This window comes from Larimichthys crocea, chromosome I, assembly GCF_000972845.2.
Source record: "Larimichthys crocea isolate SSNF chromosome I, L_crocea_2.0, whole genome shotgun sequence".
In the NCBI taxonomy this organism is placed as follows: Eukaryota; Metazoa; Chordata; class Actinopteri; family Sciaenidae; genus Larimichthys; species Larimichthys crocea.
The window spans coordinates 24,814,511-24,828,289 of NC_040011.1; the positions used below are offsets into that span (position 1 = coordinate 24,814,511).

Consider the following 13,779-nt stretch of genomic DNA (forward strand, 5'->3'; position numbering starts at 1 on the left):
TTGTTTCACTTTAGCACATCCAAATGACACAAATAGGACAGAACTTTCCATTAAGGCCATCAGGAGGCCAACGTCAGTAAAAACAACAGATAGAAACTTGTCTTCTCCTACTGCAGCCTTAGTTTGCCACGCTATAATTTCTTCTCTTACACATTAGGAGCAGAGTACAGACAAAATAGCGCAGCAACAGCTGAATTCAGGGGTGTAGCAACAACTCTCTCAGTGCTACATGAAAACTGAGCTGCAAACACAATCCTTTAATTTTGGTTAATCTACCAAAGCTACACAGAATGAACCAGCATTTGTCTAGTGGCTGGTGTTATAGTCCCTTCTTGGCTTTGGAGTTGAGATCCTGATATAAGTGGTTTTGTATCATAATCCAAAAAGAGTGCTTTTAACAACATCCAAAGGAACAATAGGACAATTCACATCAAAAGGGAAAATTAGACTATAGCCATTTTCTTCCCCAGGCGCAGTTTTTCCATGCTATGTGGTTCTGAATAATTAGAGAGGACACAGCTGCAGATGTACAGGCAGCGGTGCTCAGGTCGCAACATCAAGAGCTTCCCCTGCTTTTCCTCTCCTGCTGGCTCCCGTCTCCCCTCTACCCCTGGGTCTTGTCAAATCTTTGGCCCTGTGATGGCCCCATATGAGCCTGCAAAACAGCCCCAAAGAACCACCAAGTTTCCTGGGAAAAACACTGACAGTATTTTGTGGGCGTGCTTATGTGGGAGAGGTCATGTCTGCAGATGCACACACACACGCACACACACAGGGAGGCATAGTAAGATTTCTAAAACCTCCTAAGCCCATAGTGGTTTTTCTGAGTGATAAACAAGAGCAGCTGACGAGGGAAAAAAACACGGCAGAGTGAGTGACACGATCCCGGTTCACATGTTTGCCTGCCACATGTGGTTACACACTCATACATGCCATACATGAGTGTATATACATTCTTATACATATAAGTATATACTCATACATGCCTGTATATAGTGTTCTGTGTTACTGTGTTCATTGTAATGCTGCTGCGACAAAAGAAAAAGAATTTCCCTTTAGGGATTAATATCTATCAGCCTTCTTACATTATGATTGCTACTTTATTACTTTTTTTCTATGTCTTTTCCTCATTTTGGGAGCAGAACCTGCAGCTGCTGGGAGCCACAGCAATAGAGGACAAGCTACAGGATAAGGTACCCGAGACCATTGAGACTCTGATGAAGGCGGACATCAAGATCTGGATCCTGACAGGAGACAAACAGGAAACAGCCATTAATATTGGTAAGACTATGGAACTGTAAGACGACTTTGGTCTTTGAACTTCATGTTTTGCTTGGATGCTGCTCCAATTCCTGTCATCATTACTAAAATTACATATATAGTAACACCAATAATAGTGCAGCCAGACGCATACAGGTCAAAAGTAAAAGTCACTACACTGTTGAGGTATTTAGTGCGTTCCTGACCTGGAGGCTTAAATCTGTGTCCTCAAATTGAAGTGCATTCTCTTCACACGCTTTGCCTTCCTGTTGCTCACAATGTTTAAAGAAAACACAAGTTGACACTTGAGACAAGGTCATTTCTGCTAGAAGTTGTCAAATAGCCGACTGATACTCGTATTGCAGCTGGGCTGACAGATAAGATCATACACTGGACTTGGAATCTGCAGGGTCTGAAGCAGTGATCCAGCGATTTAGTATTGCACCTTCATGATGAAGACTCACAAGAGACTTTAAGTTGCAGAGGCTGAGATTTTTAGTCCCTACAACATCAGGGTTGTTTTTTCATACTCTGGAAATCCCCCCACAGAGCCACAGAAGACATTATACAAACTGTTTTTATAGACTGAATAGTACTCCTTGTGACTAGTAAGATAAATTTCATGTGTACGATTAGTACATTTCCCCTTTTAATGTAAAATCATTTACATTACAGACCATTTGCACTCACATACATGTGTGCATCATGACATAGTCCTGCCTATGCACTTTGTCGCAAAGCAAATTGAAAGTCACTGGTGAACCTGATCTGTGTTGTGATAAATTGCCAGCCTCTTACAGGTACTGCAGTCAATCAGTCCTGTGGTCATTCTTCACCCAGCAAGACAAACTACCAATGGGCTAAATGCTTCTCTGTCACACACGTGTAGCACAAGCATCTGTCGCAGAATGCTACATGATGTATGAGCACACTGCACTGCCATGAAATAAATAACATGCATATGTACACAGGGAGGCAGCTCTCACGTATCTGGCACCCCCAGAGGTTTAAGGCTCACAGATGTTATCGGAAAGGTGAATGAATCTGGTCCAAAAGTTCCAGTTCAGTTTTCTTAATTGGCCCTGGTAATTACAGCTCTCAGATGAGACTGAATACTGTAGAAGAATAAATCTTGAACACAGCCAACACTTAAACATAGAAGAAAAACCAGAAAAATAGATATGAAAAGTCCGTCCATTTGTGGCTATACCTACCACTGTGGCCTGACTGAATCAGCCCTTTGTGCCCGCTGTGCCCAGATGTGAGGGAGCTCGGCAGAAGCACATGCTCACTGGAAGTATTTTTACAGGTCTGCTGCTTGACTAAGTCGCTCTGTAAAATCTCCACTGAATATTGACTTTGTTTTTTACTGTTTTCCTCACTGAAAGATGATCCCCATCGCTATAGTTAATGGTGCACCTTTCGCCAGATTGGACTGGAGATTTTAGTTCATCAAATTTGGTTTTTCTTCATTTTGTGGTGGCCTGAACCACCCAAATGCCTCTTGGCAGGGAATATTGGCCTTAAATGCAGTTTTACGAGTTATTTCCGCATATTTATGATGATGAAGCATGACAGATATATTTATCATCTGAAGATGTAAAGACTCTCATTGTTTCACTTAATCCCTAATCCTAAACTATCGTGACATAATAAATAGTAAATACTCTGACACTGTGTATCTGGCTGCCTAAGGAAAGAGCAATGTTTGCTCTGGGACACGCTCCCAGTGCTGTGAGCTGTTTGTTGAGGGGAGTTAAACGCACATGATGCTTAAGACAGGTCAGAGCCAGAATTCAATGAGGGGAAAGTGCCCGCTGTTCAGCTCGCTGGAACACTACTCACTTTACTGAAGGTATCACGGATGAGAAGCACACAAACACCTTATTTTATGATATAATACACAAATACATGCCTCTATCATAGCTACCTTTCCACCTATTTCACCATATCCAGTAATAAATCTCTTTCTTCCTCCCAAAGTCACACAGCGTGGTATCCACTTTGACTACCCTTTGTACTTAAACATCTTTACAGTAATTATTGTTCCTGCTGCAACATATGAGATAACTGTGACTTGAAGTGTCCCTGTTACACATTCCTCAAGTCCTGTGGGAGCAGTGTTTAGTTCCGCCTGAGATGGAGAAAGGCCAGGAATTTAACTTTCTGTGGTGAAATAAAAAAGGGCAGTTTGGCCGCAGTCAAATGAGCTTAAGGTAAACACATTAAGCGGAAGGGCTGTGGCAGGAATTGACATGGGGGAAGGCAGCAGAGACGTTGTGTTGAGACGGGGAGACATTTTCCTCACACTGGCGAATTTTTGGACGTTTGCACCTTTGCACTTAAGAAAACAATCTGCAAGACCCAGACCCCAACCCTGTTTGGTTTTGACTCTGGAGGTGAAAGCCTCTCATTTCCTCATGCAAAGCCACCCCCTTCCCTCTGTGTGCGTACTGTGTGTGCGTGCGTGTGTGTGTGTGTGCATTATTGTGTTTGACTGTGTGTTTTTGTGCATAAATTTATCTCGGTTTAACTCGAGAAAATGCCACCCATGTATTCACAATACATAGGCTTTGTGGTAACCTCTTTAAAGAAACTAAAATCTCTTTCCAGACAGAAGCAAAGTGTTGAAGCCCACAAATATTCATGTGGTTATGCCACAGATGGCAACCTTTTCAAACAGCCTCGGTTTAACTGAAGGCTTCAGTTTTGGTTCTTGAAACATTTCAGTTTTCCCCAGCGGGAGGCTCCCTCTACCACCTTGCTGGTGACCCTGAGCATCTGTCCCAGCCAAGAGCTGAGGGGAATGCTCCCCCGAGAGTCATGTTGGGTAACTCAGAGTTGTAACTGCCTATTAAAACAGGAAACTGACAAACCCTTGTAAACCAAACTCATTAGTCATGTCCCGAGACACTGCTTCTGAGCTGTAACATTTTAATTGGTGTCCCTTAAAATGTATTGCTGCATACTGTAGTGTCCCTTAATTGTTTGATTTTGTTTTTCTTCTTTTTTGTTCGATCTGTTTATCACATGTGTGCATGTGTGTTTGGGTTCCAAGCTGATTTATTGTGACGCTAAAGGGAGGTTATTGAACCAAAGTAAACTACACTTTAATAGAGTAATTTAATTCATTTAAGACATTTCCTGCCTATCTACGTGCTTACTGTCCCGTCTTTTCAAGTTTACAACATTTGCTTTATAAATGGTATAATTTCACCTCCTGTTTTTCTGTAGGGCATTCCTGCAAACTGCTGACCAAGAACATGGGCATGCTCGTGATCAATGAAGACACTCTTGATGTGAGTATTTAGCATTTTGCTTTCCCATAAATTACCCGACTTCCTTGCATCCAGAACCAAAAACCTCACCACATAAAGTTCTCCAATGTTCCACAAAATGTTTTATTAAGACTGCTGCTTCTTCTAATCTGCACACAACTCTTTTTTTTCTTGGATTGAGTTATTACATTTAATTAATTGTTTTACGGCAGTAAAAACTAAAGTTCTCCCTTTCGTTACTAAAAAAAGTACAGTTATCTACAGTAATTGTCATTTTCCTCATGTATTCATCTTCTATTGTTTTTGTTTTTGCACCCATACAGTACTTTTATACGACCACGTGGGAAATTAGAATGATTATTATAATAATAATTACAATTCTATTAGATAGTGGCTTTTCTGTTTACACAAGTTAAAACAATTACTAAGACATATTTTCAAATGCTTTCTACCGATCTTGAGGGTAAAATATGACATCATGGGGACATCCTTGAGTATTATAATCTCCTGATCTCACCTCCCATTCACAGTGAAAAAAATGTCTCGAAATTGAAAAGATGAGGCCACAGGGAGCATTCCACACACGCACATACGCGCACACACACACACACACACACACACACACACACACACACACACACACATCCCAAATCTGCCTTTAAGACACCCAACAGAGAGGTCTGTTGACCCCTGGCAGGAAAGCCTTGTCTGTTGTTTCTGAGATTGAAAAGGGCAAGTCCCTGCACTTCCAGCAGGAGAAAGCTAAGCAGAGGGAGCCACAGATGGAGGAGAAACTCGACTGGGTTGAGTCTGTTGGACAAGAAAGGGGTAATAGTGAGAAGTGGAAGGAGGGGAAACCAGCAGGGGGGTGTTTGGGGGTGATGACGGACGTCCTTCACTCTGTCAGCCAGTCGGTGAGCGTGATAAGTTGAGTTAGAAATTCGGGGTCGGTGCATTCATAAAGCTCACTGACTGACGCTTTGAAATGTCAACTCTGATTCTCCTGTGGTTGAGCAGATGCTTATATAAGGCAGTTTGTTAAAACGCAAAGGGAGAAACCTCTCCACCAAGACTGAGGAGGCACAGGGAAAAGGGCCAGGCAGCAGGGCTGGTAATTCTGAGTGCTCTTGTGCTGCAAAAGAGAGTAATTGGAGCATGTCTCCACTCCTTGCTGTGTGTAGAAATGTTTATTAAAGCTTTAGACATCCCTGTACTAAATCTTAGTTTAACTGAAATAGTAAAACTTTGTCTCCAGGTGGGATTAGGTCATTTTGAAAGAGCGAAAACAAAATAATTTGTATGTGGCAGGTTCTTTTAAAAGAAATAGCATGTGTCCACGCACTTCTAACTAAGACGAAAGGTTCGCTTTTTGAGTGTCTCTAAATCTAAGATAGATGATGACATTGCTTCCACACAAATGTCCAGATTCCACATCATGAGTGTCACGTCCTGTTGCCTATATCACTCAAGGGGCTATATCAACAATGGAGCTCAGTCTTTATGGGAAGCTCTTGTGGATTTCTGAATGGACGCCACATACACATTCCAAAACCAAACACTAGCTAGTCACATAGGCTAAACCGGTCATTACAGCCATAACAAAGAGGCTTTAGGGGAAACATGTAGCATTAGTGCTAAAATTCCTCAGTGGAAATTAGGGGGGAAATGGCCGTCCTACTTAAGGAAATGGTAAACTTTGCTTATCACTCCATGTGATGAATAGATTGTGCCCCAAACAGAGTGGATTCTTTCTTACACAGATGGTATATACAAAGCACACACACACATGCACTCACACTGAGCTGTCATGTAAATTCACTCTGTTAACTGAGATGCTGAGGCTTTCATTTTTGGCTTTGTGGTTGAATATAGATATCACAACCTAATGTCTATTCTGTGTGTCCCTCTCTCACACACACACACACAAACACAAGCCTGCTCACTGCACTCCATCTCGTGCTGTTTTACAGACCCCATCAGGGCTGGTTAAATCCTGGCAGCTGCTTTCTGCTTGTATCCTCTTGCTCAGTTTCTCTCCTGTTAATCCATCATCTCTTTCTGTGCTTGTCTCTCACTCTCCTCTCGCTTTGTGAAACGCAAAGCCCCTTTCTCCAAATATTTCCTTTAAGCTGAGGTTTCAGAGTTTTGTTATGCCAAGCGAACGTTGCCTGGTCCCCCTGGTACAATCTGCTTTGACATATCTGACCTCGACGCAAGGCCGGACCCCTCCCTCTCTACCCTCCCTACCCTCCCTACCTCACTACTGCTTATGGCCACCATTTTTTAATGATTACAGCTGTTTGAGCATCTGTTTGGCACATTAGGATTGATACCTCACATTGTATCATTACTTTGCATCTGTCAATTTAAATCTATCTCTTCTTGTGGCCGTTTGCACCTGTACATTTGCTGAAAGCTACCACACCAACATTTATTTTTATAAAATATTATTTACACTTACTTTTTACATGTAGTCCCTCCAAAAGTGGTTACATACAGAAATTATTTTCACTTTTTCCTAATGGTTTTACCGTCTGTGGGGAAGGTGATTGAGTGATGAATACAATGATGATCTCGCTACTCCATCCATCCAATCCACATGCCCCTGTACCAGGACAGTTAATCCTCTTGTCAGTCTCATATTTATGGATTTTCATCATCACTCACCATCATAGCTGTATATACATTACTGTATAAGCAAACACGATCCATTCTCAGAACTCATCTGTGTTATCACCTCATAGCTGAAGTCTAAGTGTAATAAGCATGAGAAACATAATAAATATCTAAGACCTCAGAAGCAGCAGCTGTGCGGCAGTTTGGGATTAACAAGAAGAGTGGACAGATCTGTCTCCTCTATGAGTATTAAGAGGAAATCACGTATTAACATGAATGCCAATGGTGTCTTTTACACTGAAACAAACAATGAAGCTAATTTACAGCATCAATGGTGTTTCGTTGTTTCATTAAACTCTCTGAAGATGAAGATGTTTGTTTTAAGTCCCACTAAAAAAATTAAATCTAAATCTTTAGAAGATGACAGCCGGGGGGTCATAATGTGATAAAAGACTTACAACTAACAAAAACATTCAAGTTAGATTAGAAAACCCTAGAAATTCCTTTGGGACTGAGACCAAAGAATTGAAAACAAAGTTATGTAACGTGCAATTCATTTTGTAATTAACCATCGAAATGTTGCTGATTAAGCACAGGATGCATTTCCTTTTTTTTTTTGTCTTTTTTTTTTGTATCAATATTTTCTTACACTCCATCATTGTATAATGATCTGTCTTTCACAAAACATCTCAGTTTACTGTACAAACATATTAATTTATGTAATTAATTAATTTTGCCAGGATAACAGATATTGTTTTTGTTATAATAATTCTGTAATATTTCCGTATCGTAACAAATTGACAAATTATTTTTAAATAAATGATTTAGAAAACGAAACTATCTTAAATAACTTTACTAGCCTATGAATGAGTTAATCACAATTAGGTTGCGCAGTAGATTCTTTAAAAAAAATCCATCGGGGCAACATTATCTAATTACAACTATAGGCTTCAATTTATAATGACTAATTACGTGAATTAAACTAACATTCATGATATGTTTTCCATCACACAGAGGACAAGGGAAACACTCAGTCACCACTGTGGAATGCTGGGAGATGCCCTCTACAAGGAAAACGACTTTGCTCTCATTATTGACGGGAAGACTCTCAAATACGCCCTCACATTCGGAGTGCGACAGTACTTCCTGGACCTCGCTCTGTCCTGTAAAGCTGTCATATGCTGCAGGTAAGATTTACTCGTGGAACAATAAAATAAACCTGAGACGATAAATTCCACTGACCAAAATGAAAGAGTGAAGACAATGTTCTTATTGCAAAGACTTAATGTACCGAATCTGTTTCTTTTGGTGGTGGTAGTGGTGGTGGGGGACTTAGAATAAGTTTAGTGTTTAAACACTTGCACAGTAAAGTACTGAACACTACTGGGGGAAGTATTTTTTTATGAGAAATCTGATGATGATGACCACTATAAACAAGAAAGAAGAGATAGAGACATATGTAGGGCTGTAACTCATGATCGATTGATTGTTTTTTCACCAAATAGTTAAATCATTGTTATCATTGCCCATAACAAAATCCCAGAGCCCATGCTGGTGTCTTAAAATTACTTGTTTTGTCAGACCAAGAGTCCAAAACATAAAGATGTTATTTTACAATGATATAAAACAGCACAGATGAGAAGCAGAAGGTAAGTCATGTTGGGCATTTCTGCTTACAAAGCAACTTTAATAAAATTGAATAAAGATCTATGGTTGAACTACAAAGTATCACGTCTTCGCCACAAAGGTCATTGAGTATTTTTATGGCGGCAGATTAAAAAGTGTGTTAGTTATAAATTTAAATGGAAACTTTCAACCTTATACAGGTACACTGTTGACCTGCCCAGACCACATAAATAATAGGAAGTACTTAAGTATTCAAGCAACCTTGACGAGGTCTGGGCCCAGAAGTCAGCACCATGTTTTAAGAACAACAGCAAACCTTATGACTCAGTGCATTACATCAAATTTTTATTTATTTTCCCCTCTCACATTTACCTGCCTTTGCCCTGCGCACACTCTGTAGGCACTAAGAGACACCAGGAGATGAATGAGGCCTCTTAAACCACGGAAAACATAAACATTAACAGTTTCACAGCTTTAGACAGACGTGCAGTTTATGACATCATCCCTGGAGACTTTCTGTACTGTACACTACCCCCAAACCTCTAGTGCACTAAGAGGAAGCTCATGTGGGAGAGTACAGAGTTTGCTGTCAGTGAGGGCATAAGTTTGAAGTCTTGTAAAGGAAGAAAGTTCTTCCAATGCTACTGTTGGTGTATGTATGTTATGTATGTGTGTATGTATGTATGCATGTATGTATGTATGTACACATAATTTGTTAAATGAGGATGTATGAATGTATGTATGTATGTATGTATGTATGCATGCATGTATGTATGCATGTATGTATGTACACATAATTTGTTAAATGAGGATGACCTCTGTGATTTAGCTGATTTTTGTATAAATCCACCAGTATTTACAAGGCCCGACTTGTGGCAAGTCGTATTGTGGCAAAGGACAAAAGAACAATCCATAGAATTCCACCAAATCATAATCACAAAATCATAAAAGGGATGAATACTTGCTATGAGTATTGGAGACAGACATGTGCTTCCTTCTTTACACATGGTGTCCAGCTGCCTCACCTGACAGGAGCTTGAACTTGAAAATCTCACCGTCCTTCAGACCACAATCAGGCTGTGATGAAGAGTGTGTGTGTGTGTGTGTGGGTGTGTGTGTGCGCGCGTGTGTGCACGTGTGTGTGTGTGTGTTTGTTTTTTCAGACCTGTTTTTGTTTTTTTCGGCGCCCTTCACTGCCACCAGCCAAAACACACTACCCCCACTGAAATGAATTGAAAAACCTTTTTTACCACAACGCTGGATTGTTTCTGAATGTGGTCTCACATATTTGCCTTGCCTAACCAGCAGGAAGTTTTAGTGCTACAGAAACTTGATCCCTCACTGGCTTCCCACCAACAAACAATTGCTATTATGAGGCACCCAGTCAATTTGGAAGCACTGCCACTAGGGATTAAATGTGTAATGTATTAAATGTGCTTTCCTCACACTGCCAGCTGAGTAGCTGATATTTTTGTAACTAGAAATAATGTAGATATTATTCACAAAATAAATGCCCCTGTGTTTATTCTTAGGGTGTTCACACAGTTTGGCACGAAACTTCAAAGTTAACAGAAAACTTTAGCTTTTCGCAAATGCTGATCTCAAGAATTTATATTATTTTATGCACACCCCAATTATGGCATACTCCCCAATACCGGGAAAGTGGGAAACAGAATTTCCTGGACAATACATTCCTGAGTTATATGTGTAATCTCTCATCTACTCTTTATTATAATGCATGTTTTGCCTTGTCCCACTGTTGTAGCATCAGTTTTACAATGTCTATTTTTTGCCACATTAATTGCACGTTCTGATCAACTCAAATCAGTTTGTACTTTCATTAATTGTGTAATATGCCCTGTGCTACTGCTCCCTTAGAGTATCTCCTCTTCAGAAATCAGAGGTGGTGGAGATGGTAAAGAAACAGGTGAAGGTGATCACACTGGCCATTGGTGATGGTGCTAATGACGTGGGAATGATCCAGACAGCTCATGTCGGTGTGGGAATCTCAGGCAACGAGGGCCTGCAGGCAGCTAACTCCTCTGACTACTCCATTGCTCAGGTGAGCACAATTGCAGAAACACACAACATATTGATCAATGTATGTTGTTCCTTCATTACTAGTTGGAGATTAAAGTATTGGAGTATTTAACGTGGGAACTTTACCAGTTTGAATTGAAACACGTGACTTGACAATTATAAAGTCATTTTGACAGCTTGACGTAACTTTGACCTCCTGATGCCATCACATTAGTAATAAGAGAAAATCAAGCCAATGTACATAAGTCTCAACATTTGATTGATGAACTGTTTATTATATTAAACAGAACCTTCAAGATATATAGAGCAAAACAATTTTAAAATCAACACCTGTGAACATTTTATTCACACATACCTAAGCTAAAGTAAGTACGTCAAATGAAAACCATAAGACTAATGGGAGTTTAACGTGATGAAAATGTTTTTGCTTTGAAATTGAAGGTGTATGTCCTCAATCTGGAAGCAATAAATGAGTATCCATGCCCGTTTTTATCTTCTAAAAGTCAGGTCCCACAAATTGTCAGCCCTGTCATTGTCTCCTCAAGTGTAATATGTGTTAGTGATAGCTTGGCGCATTGTTCTGAGTAACAATAGGTCATATGTCTGCTAGGGCATTAGCTTATACAGTCAAGTAGTAACACCTGTAAAACAGGCATTTGGCAACACCCAACTCCCAACATAACTGTACAGAAACAGATCCCGGCAAAATGCTGCTTAAATATACACTAGTTTGTCTGAAACTCTACATCGATATGCGATACCCATGGGCAACAAAGGACATGGAGTTCCTGTATCACGGCTATGTTTCTACACAGCATGCCACTCAGTACATCATGTTTCTATTACAGCCACGGGGCCTGAGAGTATGGGAAACAAATAGTTGACTAAAACACAGTACGCTCTCTGTGCTTCAGTGTGCAATTACCATTCAGGAGACTTGGGTTTGCCTTAAGTGCCCCCTTCAATCGGTATGACATGTAAAACTGAATGTCTCTCAAAGACAGGTGGCCTCTTATAATCCATTTAGGTTATGTCCCGCCATCAAATTAAATTACACCTCCAGACTTCCAGTGGTGTTTTCCATATATTGGCGTAACGGTACATTAACTGTAATTTGCAGACTGCAAACTGAAATCAATCCTTGGAAGTTGTGTAACATGTTTTTCTTTTCCTATACATGATTTATATTTATGTTTGAGAGTATTAGATGAACTCCTTGCTGCTGTAGAATAATAGGAGCAAGACTCAAAGATTTAATACTTGAAAGCTCAGAGTTATCTGTGTGCAGAGTGATGAGGCTTTGGGTTGAGGCACCTCTGCTCTCCGTCTGTCATCAGCTCATGTCTGCGTTAACTGATGTTTGATCCGACCATTCGAGGGGTCAGACAAACTGGAGGCCGCCACTGTGCTGTCATTTCACCAAAGAATACTGTGCTAATGCTAAAAGACAAGAACGGGTAAACAAAACTGTGTTTGTCCAAAAATCTAAATTTAATCCTGGTCTAGTTTCTGGGACATTTTAAGATCTTTACTTTTTGTCACGTCAAGAGGATGCAGTTTAGATTGTGTGGTTTGTTTTAGCCATTTCCTGGCGACTAAGTTTAAACACTTGCCTTAAAGTTCTGCTCTTGTGTAATCACACTTATCAGCCAAAAATGGCACTGAAATTGTAAGTTCACCACAGGCCCTAAATGATGGTATAATTATAAAGCCATTTAACTATTATGCTGAGCCCTTGGAGACCAATACCCTCGTATGAACCCCTCCATTTTCAACAACTTTAAAGCTTGCTCTTTCACAATCTTTCACTTAAAATTTCTGGAATGTGTCAGTGAGTGTTTTGGCCACAATGCCTCATCAGTCCTTTCTGCTGGGGGATGACAAAACGCTTTCTTTAATCTTTAAGGTCCTGTGTTCCAGCACTGATCTCTGATTAAGTTGAACCATTAGACAGTGTACTGTACACAGACCTTTGCTATTCATTCATCTTGTGGTTTTTCTCCATTTGCTACCCTCCCACACAGTTCAAATACTTGAAGAATCTGCTGCTCGTCCATGGAGCCTGGAATTACAACCGTGTAGCCAAGTGTATCCTGTACTGCTTCTACAAGAATATTGTCCTCTACATCATTGAGGTAAGTCTGACACAGTAGCTTTTAAGACTGAGAGTCATGCAATGAACCAGATCTGAATGCGAAGCATTGAGATTTTTCCAAATGACATGATTAGGTAAAGGCAAAGATTTCTTGTTAGAGTTTCCATGTTTGTATTTCTGTTGACTGGCCCTTCACATTACCTGCCAGTGTGCGGCTCCTGGGTGAATATACACAAACACGCACACACACATACACACACTCCGTAATGAAAGGAAATCTATATCTAATTAACTGGAAGTCTGCTTTTAGGAAATCCTCATCAGAATATTGGATCCTGAAAATATATTAATATTAATTCACACAACTCATCTGAATAATAAAAGTACAACTGTTTCACTAAGAGTAAAAGCTTATGGGAATACATTTCACTATGATTGTACCCATATGATTATATGTGACAATTCAATTGATATGATTGATTGAATTGGTTCATAATATTTGCTTTGCTTACTTAGTATTCAAAATCACCAAAAAAAATTAATTGTTGTTCCGTTTAGTTGAATCTAGTCTTTAGCTAGAACAAAATTCAAAGTCAAACGTCTGAAAAATGAGTTTTAGATCACATGATTTGACAGATGATGTGCCAGTATTTAACTTATTGTTCATTTTGATCTGAAAACTAAGAACCATAAGTGCATAGGGGAACTGTGTCTAACTTGAGAAATTAAAACATTGAATTTCTATTCTCATTATTAAAGTTTTTACTGCACTGAAAACCATGAGCAGGTTATGGATGCTGTTGATGGCTCCATTCTCTCTGTATCTCAGTGGATGCTGGTTAGGAAATTTCACACATGTTGGCC

General features: G+C 39.9%; 1 protein-coding gene across 6 annotated transcripts in view; it reads left to right on the forward strand.

Annotated features, from left to right (window-relative positions):
* The window catches only part of atp8a1 (ATPase phospholipid transporting 8A1), a 96,558-nt gene that overhangs the window by 55,715 nt on the left and 27,064 nt on the right, over positions 1 to 13,779 (forward strand). For all 6 annotated transcript variants that reach the window (XM_027291805.1, XM_027291870.1, XM_027291845.1 and 3 more), the window contains 5 exons: positions 1,143 to 1,281; positions 4,495 to 4,559; positions 8,169 to 8,341; positions 10,659 to 10,842; positions 12,845 to 12,955. In XM_027291805.1, coding sequence (XP_027147606.1) covers positions 1,143 to 1,281; positions 4,495 to 4,559; positions 8,169 to 8,341; positions 10,659 to 10,842; positions 12,845 to 12,955 — 672 coding nt within the window. The remainder of the gene's footprint in view (positions 1 to 1,142; positions 1,282 to 4,494; positions 4,560 to 8,168; positions 8,342 to 10,658; positions 10,843 to 12,844; positions 12,956 to 13,779) is intronic.